The sequence below is a fragment of the Condylura cristata genome, unplaced genomic scaffold (assembly GCF_000260355.1).
Source record: "Condylura cristata isolate star-nosed mole 26May11 unplaced genomic scaffold, ConCri1.0 scaffold00003, whole genome shotgun sequence".
NCBI lineage: Eukaryota > Metazoa > Chordata > Mammalia > Eulipotyphla > Talpidae > Condylura > Condylura cristata.
This window is the reverse complement of record NW_004567104.1, coordinates 35,050,546-35,058,523: the sequence shown is the minus strand read 5'-3', so window position 1 is coordinate 35,058,523 and position 7,978 is coordinate 35,050,546. Positions and strand designations below refer to the sequence as shown.

Here is a 7,978-nt window from a genome sequence, read left to right as displayed (position 1 = left end):
AAACATGGGGGTACAAGTATCTTTTTCAATCAGTGTTTTTGTGTCTTTTGGGTAGATACCTAGGAGTGGGATTGCTGGGTTGTAGGGAAGCTCCATGTTTAGCAGTTTGAGGAACCTCCAGACAGTTTTCCATAGTGAATAAGTGGGTTTTTTTAACCAAGCAGTTTCACAACTAAAATTTTATCATAAGGAAAAAAATATGACAAGTATAAAATGTTTGTTCAATGATGGTCAGTGCAGCACAGTTAAAAGCAACAAAATAAATTCATGTAATAGATGACATGTAAACTTTAAAATAGCTGCTCTTTATGAAGCATACATAAGCTAATTATATGTATTACCTCGTTTAGCTGTCACAAAAACTATGAGAGTTATTATATCATTGTATTTTAATATGCAGATAAGAAAATTGAGGTTCCAGAAATAATAAGACTTGCCCAGGCTCAACAATGTAGTAAGCGGCAGATACAGAATTAGAAGAAATCTAATATGACTTGAGAAGGCAGTATTCTTTACTTTAGATTACTTATATGACAAGGAAGAATATTTATACCATAAAATCAAATAAAAATGCAATTTGTAGAACAATTGCAAAATTTGATTCCATTTTGTAAAATATATACATATATATAGATATTAAATACAGATAAAACTGCACTGTATAGGGACAATTCTAGAAAGACACGCACCAAAATGTCAATAAAAGTTATCAACTCAGGTGTTTGGGAACTTTTTAATGCTGGCTTTTCTCCCTTTTTACAATGATTAAATTTAACTTACACACAGAAAAACAAATTTACATGACCAAGGCTCGTTGAAGTTGAAAATCATAGCCAAACTGTCCAATGAGATTAAATCCTGTTACAAAATCACACCATCCAGTGGTCTTACAGTGGAAGGGAGGGCTTGGATGAGAAATCAAATTTCTGAAAGGAAATTGCTCCACACATTGTAAAATATATAAATAAGACAGATCATTCACATATTTAGACTAATAAAGTGTTTTAAGCATCTACTTTGTTCCTGGCTCTATTATATTAATTATTTTATTTTAGACTATCTAGATTCTTTTTTCTGCCCTAAGCATTAAAGGTGTCCATGCTCCTAATCACAGCTAGATCCCAACTATTTGCATGTAGATTTTAAGTCTTATTTCTAACTACTGAATGCAATTTCATTACATTAAAGGAATATATGGCATTATACATCAGTCCTCATCTTGCCTCAGTGACTTTTAAGCTTTGGAGAATCATAGTAAACTGTCTTATTAATAACCATCTCTGTACTACCCTACCCCTGAAAGTTAAGGGCCTGCTGACCCTTAAGTTCAGTTCTTTCTTTTTTAAGATTTTTTTTTTAATTTATGTATACAAGAACTGGGGGGGTGAGGGGAGGAGAGTGAGAATGAGAGGATTCACCAGAGACAGAGTGGGGAGCAGAAGAGGCAGATGGACTGAGTGAAATACACTGTTGAGGGGCACAGCAGGTGAGACAGGAGAGGTCTGCTGTGCCCGGTGGATTAGCTTCCTGGCCAGGGATTGAACTCATGAACTCATACTGAAGTGGCTAACAATATCTTGATAACACTAACTTTACCCCTGTGCTACCAGGGAGTAAAGGTTTATTTACTCTTAAAGGTTTATTTCAAGAAGGTTCTGAACCCCACTGGCCACTTCTATAGAGTACAAATTTCCCACTTTTGGTAAATATTCCTTCTCCTCTATCCCCTCCACCTTCTTTACTTTTTCCTTCCAGAAATTTGGTTTGGTCATCTCCTCTTAGTCCTCCCTTCTGCTACAAGACCACCGGGTGGTGGGATTTTACAATAGGACCTAATGTCAATGGATCTCTTCTCCTTCCTCTGACCCTTTTGCCACTTATGTCTATCTACTGCAGCAAGAAACACCTTGGACTCCCACAGTCACCACAGTTCTTCCTAAAAGGGGTGGAAACAGCTGCTCTCCTGTCCCCTGAAAAGAGAAAAAGATGCAGCAAAGAACCACTAAGGCCGGGAAGAGGGAGGCTAAACTCTCTTATATCCATATGACTTTGGTAACAAGGGTGTTAGAAAGATAACTCTTTCTGGCACCACTGAAAACAGTACCCACACTGTTTATAAACATAAGATTTTAAAACGGTTAAAAACAACATTTGGTCGTATTTCCACAATATGGATTACTCTAATGCAGAATAACACTTAGCAGGAAATGTGGTTTTGATTGGCAGGCAACAGGAACCTCTGTTCAGATACGTCGCTCTCATGTTCATCAGCTAATATTTTGTTGCTGATTAGAGGGCTACTACCTGAGCAATCTGATTTCACAGCACCTTTCTGAACCTTCGTGAGATGGGGAACCGCTAAGGCACGACCTCACCTAACAGTGAGGACTTGCTGCTGGGCAGCGGTGAAGGAGAAGGGTGTCTGCAGCAGTGCTTGCGCCTGCACTGTGCCTTCAGGTGATGCCAAACTCTAGGCTGTGCCTGGAGGCATCCCCCCCACACACCCCGTCAACATACTCCCCTCCTTTCTCCTCTCCTGCTCCCCAGGCAGCAGGGACCAAACCCACAGAACGCTCGCACCAGGTACTGTGCTGCCAACTATGAAGGGCACCGGGAAGGGCAGCTCAAGCCCGAACAAAGCTCACGGGCGTGGTCGCGCACCATCCCATGGTCACCTAGACGACCCAGCCCCGCCTCGGCCTCACCCCAGCACCTGGCAACATAGACCCATCAGAGACCAGGCAGAAAATGGAAGCGCTGCCAGACGAGGCCCCAGAGGAATCCTTGGAACCTAAAAACACAGACAAGCCTCCAATGGACAGTCACAGAGATGGCCAGCAGAACCAGGGCAAAGGGAAGGCAGAGGACCAGACTAATGACAGAATACCTGCCCAGGCTCTACAGCTGTTCTCTGAGTCCAACACAGATGGCCAAGCTGACTACAAAGCTTTTGATGACACTCTGCATGGAACAGCTGATCAAGTTGACTTCAGAGCAGCCAGAAATGCTAATGTTGCTCACCAGAGAGCACCTGATGGGACTGACCAAGAATGGTCTGAACAGAGCCACAAAAAGGCATTTAGCCAAGCTGGCTATGTGGAGTCTGAACAGAAAGCAGCTGAGCAAAGGGACCACATAATGACCCACCATTCTGAACAAAGATTTTCTGACCAGTTTGACAGCAGATTGTCTGGTCTGGTTCACCAAAAAACTTCTAAACGGACTGACTATAGATTGCCTGACCAAGATGACCACACTCCCTCTATGGAGTTTCAGTACAAATTGTACGAGCAAGATGAGCAACTAGATGAAGACCAAGCTGTTGACGAAGCTCATAGCAGTGCTGACTACCTCACAGCTGAGGAAATTCATGGTGGTGACTTTAAGAAACATGACTACTTCATGGACAAAGAGGAGAACTACATGAAAGAGTTTTTGGCTGGCTATACAACACACAATTATTTTGACAGCAGAATAGCGACCCAGTTTGGGGACACAGAAGATGTCAGAGAGGTTGACTCCTGCACATTTGAGGATAGCCAGATGAACCGCAAAACTTCCAACATTTCAGTTTCAAGTGAAACTGACACACAAAGTACAACTGATTTGAAAAAACTCGAATCTCTTGAAAGCAGATTCACTAGAGGTTTGCAAATAAAAAAGCAAGCCTTTCCCCAACTATTCCCCTCCATCTTAACCAAATTTGACCGTATCACCAATCAAGAAAAAACTGAAGCCACCGAAATCAAGTCTGTAGGTTCAAGGGGCATTGTGATAGATACCTGGGGAGTTGGAGGCCCAGTCAGGGACCTGTCGTGGTGGTATGGGGCAGGGAAGGAATTAGAGGGACACAGTTGCATAGAGAACGAGGAACAAAAAATAGGTGGACCCTATGGGAAGGCTAGGAAAGGGAGGGAAATAAAAAGATGCAGTACTTTGTCTACTTCTCAAAGGTCATTCAGAAAAAAACTGAACTGGGAGAAGTCAGGAGATCTGAGTTCAAGCCTCTGTTCTGCTGTTAATTTTGTAACAATAAGTCTTTTCCCATCTCTAGGTTTCTGATAAAGGAAAGGAATTTGGAGTCAGTTGGAAATCCCTGTGAAGGGGAAAGGGTTGGAAATAGATTAGAGATGCATAAAGTACCTTCCAGAACCTTCCATATTGCCTGAAGGATCAGCTAGGTCTTTCAAAATAAATGTATTTTCTTCAATTCCTACTATAGAGATCCCATCAATACCAGATTCTACTAATAACAGCAATAAAAATAGCAAAAATTTCTTGGAGTTTCAATTAATTAAAGACGTGGGGGTGTATTTTCATTTCAGGGTGATGTTTCAGAACACCAAGGAATGAGTTTGCATGAGTACCCTCAAACTTCTGGGAAGCGATTCCCTCCTATAGTGTATGAAGATCCTTACCAAGTTTCACTGAGATATATGGAGAAACACAACATTCTACAAGTATTCCAGGTAAACCCATTCCTTAATTATGACTTTCACAGTAATTATAATGTAGGAAAATATCTTTGAATTGTCTTTCAAGGTCTACACAAAAGGACTTTGCTATGAAAGGAATATAATCTCATTGAGAAGACTGTGAATGCATTAAGTTATATTAACCAAAAGTAGAAAATATTATTCACCCAGTGAATAATATGAAGTCCTCTTGTTAGAAGTCAAGTGGTATGACTGATAGGGAAAAACTTTGCCGAGGGCTAAAGTTGGAGCCACACTAGGAAGGGAGAAAAACTTAGTGGCAAACTGGAAGGAGAGAAAGGCTTTCCAGGAAGAAAGATACTTTCAAAAGACTAACCTTGTAGGTATCTAATAAACCAGTCTTTGGGGGTAAAATAAATAGTTAAATATCGCTTCTAATCCTTGAAATTACAAATTTTACTAAACTCGGGCTATGGGACTGAAGCCTCCTTTAAGGTACGACCACCTTTCTTGGTCCATGTAGAATTAAAAGAGATCATTATCTTTATTAAAATTTTGGTTGCTTGGTGGTTTATTTTTGTGTTTGTTTGCCTGACATGTTTACTTTTATGTTGATATTATTACCTAGCAGTATGCACATGAATATGCTGTCATATGTATTGTACATGAAGTAATTTTGTGATTAGAAAGGTATAAAAGACAAATGACCCATCTCACATGAAAATCTTTAAACTGGAAAAGGTTAAATTTAAGGAAATGGGGTAAACAAGAAAGAACGCAAATTTTGGAATGTTTAAGTCCAAGATTCCGATCATAACTTCGCCTCTTGTTGGTGATTTGGGCAAAATTACTTCTTTGAATCACAGTTTCGCTTTTAAAACAGGGATATTTACTTAACTAACCCAGCTTCATGCATTTTCCTTCTTAAAATGTCCTTTTGTGGGAGAGTGCTGATGATTGGGCTTTCTGGCTTAATCCCAAAGGTATATATTATTAAATTGAAGGATGAAAACTGTTGAAGGAGGAATTCTAACCACTCTATAGATATCTCTTGCATCTATCAAGAAAAAATAATGCTACATTGTACACCATTGTCACAAGAAAATTTAAATATCAAATATGTATTCAGAGGAGACATAAGAAACTCATAATTGGTGTGGATGCATTAAACAGACAGGAATATCTTCTGCCTGAAATTCTACCTTCTGATATTCCCTGCAAATGAGAATACCGCTTACTTGTTATAATTTTTTGGGTCTTTTCAGTGACAACAAAAATGTATGGAGGCGTGTGGCTGAAATTTATATGTTCTCTCTTATTACTACAAACACTGAACTCCATTTTCACTGTTTAGAATCAAATGCGTCATGAACAAAAATCATGTTTTATGTAAAATTATGTTTTTAAATCTTTGAGAGACTATTCTTCAGAGCAAATAATTCATTAAATCACAATTTTCAAAATAAAAGCTTTCTTTAAATTTTTCTCATTATCTCTTTGATCTTGAAAACTAGAAAAATAGCCATTGCTAATTATTAGTATTCCCCCAAATTTTACCTTGATTTGTCTAATTTTACTAAAAAAGAGCATGCATAATTGGGCACATTCTAGAAAAATAAGAATTTCTATAATATGATGTGTACTTTTGACTAGTGAAAAGTTTGCGTCAACTAGAACTTGAATCCATAACTTTAACTCAGAACCATAATACAATGCCTTATGCTTTCTCTCAGAAAATCACCGAAAATTTAGTGTATGAAAAGCCAGAGGACCCCTTGAGGTTTATGCTATACCAGGTATGCCATAGGAGAAAAAGAACCTTTTATTGAAAAATATGTACAAGTGTACAAAACAAAACACATACAATCAATTATGAAATGAACACACCCATCACTACTTCTAAAGGTAAAAGGAAAGCATTGTCTGCATGCCAGTTACTACTTCCTGTTATTACTTCTTGTCCTTTCCCTCACAGTTCCTGTCCCTACAAAAGGCCTACAACTCACACTCTTCTGATAATGACTCCCTCACGTTTCTTTATAATGTTTTCACTAAATGTGAATTATGAAACATTTGCTGACATTTGTCAACATTTTCAAATGTATGTAAGAGGAACCATATAGTAGGTATTCATTTGTACCTGGCTTTTTTTTTTTTTATCTTTGCTCATATCTGTGAGATCAATCCATGCTGTTGTGTGTGGCCATAGTTCACTCATTTTTGTGGCTAAGTGATATTCATGGTATAAAATACCACAATTTACCCATTCAAGTTGTGTCTAACTTGGAATTATTACAAAAACTTTTCCTATGAACTTTCCTGTGTGTCTCTTGGTGCTCATGTACCCACATTTCTCTTGAATAATTAATTACCCAGGGAGTGACTACTGGATCATGAAAGGTATGTGTCTATTCAGCTCCAGCTTACTTCAGTTTTCCCAAGTGATTATACCACTGACTCTCACACCACGCAGAGCTTACTGGACTTTTTTTAGAGTAAAGCAGAACACCATGAAGTCTGGTGCTAATTACTCCCCACTACTGAGATAATATTCTTTGAGTACTTTACCCCAAACCTGATGAGTCATGAAGTTTTCCAGTTTGGCTGTAATGGCACTGTTCCTGCCTTGGTTACTATTATGACCTCAGTTGTTTCCTCACACATATGCATTGACCTACACACAGGGGATTACTTGAAGGAGGTCTTCTATAGATTTTGAGGGTCCTTCTGTAGTACAGTTCTCTCTTTTCTGGCACTCTACTCCATGGTAGATAGCTTCTTTGATTTCCCCAGATTCCATGCCCCATCTGCTCAACTTAGTTGTCTGTGGGGTTCCTTCCTCTTGGGTTCTCTTTCCCTACCTGAGGTCAGGACATTTTTGAAAATGATAAGCTGGGGCAATCACACAAGCTCACTTCATTTCTTTCCTGTCTCTGACAGCACAGTCCTTTGTCTTTAATATCCACTATCTAGAAATTGTTTTTTCTTATATGTTGCCTGTCTTTTAGTTGCATCAGACAAAAAGAAAAGCTGATCGCTATTAGAAGGAAGAGAAACTCCAAATGTTTGTGTTTTAATGATTTTCATCTGTTTTTGAAAATGTTGAGTCATTTTTGTTTCCATACATTTTCTTCTGTCCCTTTTTCTTTCTTTTCTTCTTTGGGGAGCAGAGTATTTGCTGGAGTTTCCCTTTTTGTTACATATTTTTAAATGCTTTTTTTCATCATAAAACATTTCAAATATATTCAAATATATGCATCGATATTAGTATGTTAAATCTCTATGTGCCCTTTATCACATAATCTCATCTTATATATTCCTTATCTACTGTCCTCCTCCCCAGTTTATCTTAAAGTGAATCCCAGTCATCATATATTTCATTTGTAAATATTTCACTGTGTTTCTCTGAAAGATAAGGGTTTTGTTTTGTTTTACAAAATTTAATCAGGGAAATTTAAATTTTTTTATTATTATTTTAAAAATATTTATTTATTTATGCATACATGAGCTACTGTCCTCCTCCCCAGTTTATCTTAAAGTGA

At 38.2% G+C, this 7,978-nt stretch overlaps 1 protein-coding gene across 1 annotated transcript; it reads left to right on the top strand.

The window, feature by feature from the left end:
- Window positions 1-2,748: 2,748 nt before the first annotated feature.
- Window positions 2,749-7,480, top strand: LOC101626538 (chromosome unknown open reading frame, human C3orf30). Its single transcript, XM_004675450.1, has 4 exons — window positions 2,749-3,753; window positions 4,326-4,469; window positions 6,170-6,232; window positions 7,445-7,480. The coding sequence occupies exons 1-4, from the start codon at window positions 2,749-2,751 to the stop codon at window positions 7,478-7,480; spliced, it is 1,248 nt and encodes a 415-aa protein (XP_004675507.1).
- The last annotated feature ends 498 nt before the right edge of the window (window positions 7,481-7,978 follow it).

Excerpts from the sequence above, each read along its gene's own strand:
- LOC101626538 (XM_004675450.1), top strand. The coding sequence starts at position 2,749 with ATGGAAGCGCTGCCAGACGAGGCCCCAGAGGAATCCTTGGAACCTAAA. Across the intron at positions 4,470-6,169 it reads ACATTCTACAAGTATTCCAG|AAAATCACCGAAAATTTAGT; the intron begins GTAAACCCATTC and ends GCTTTCTCTCAG. Across the intron at positions 6,233-7,444 it reads TGAGGTTTATGCTATACCAG|TTGCATCAGACAAAAAGAAA; the intron begins GTATGCCATAGG and ends CCTGTCTTTTAG.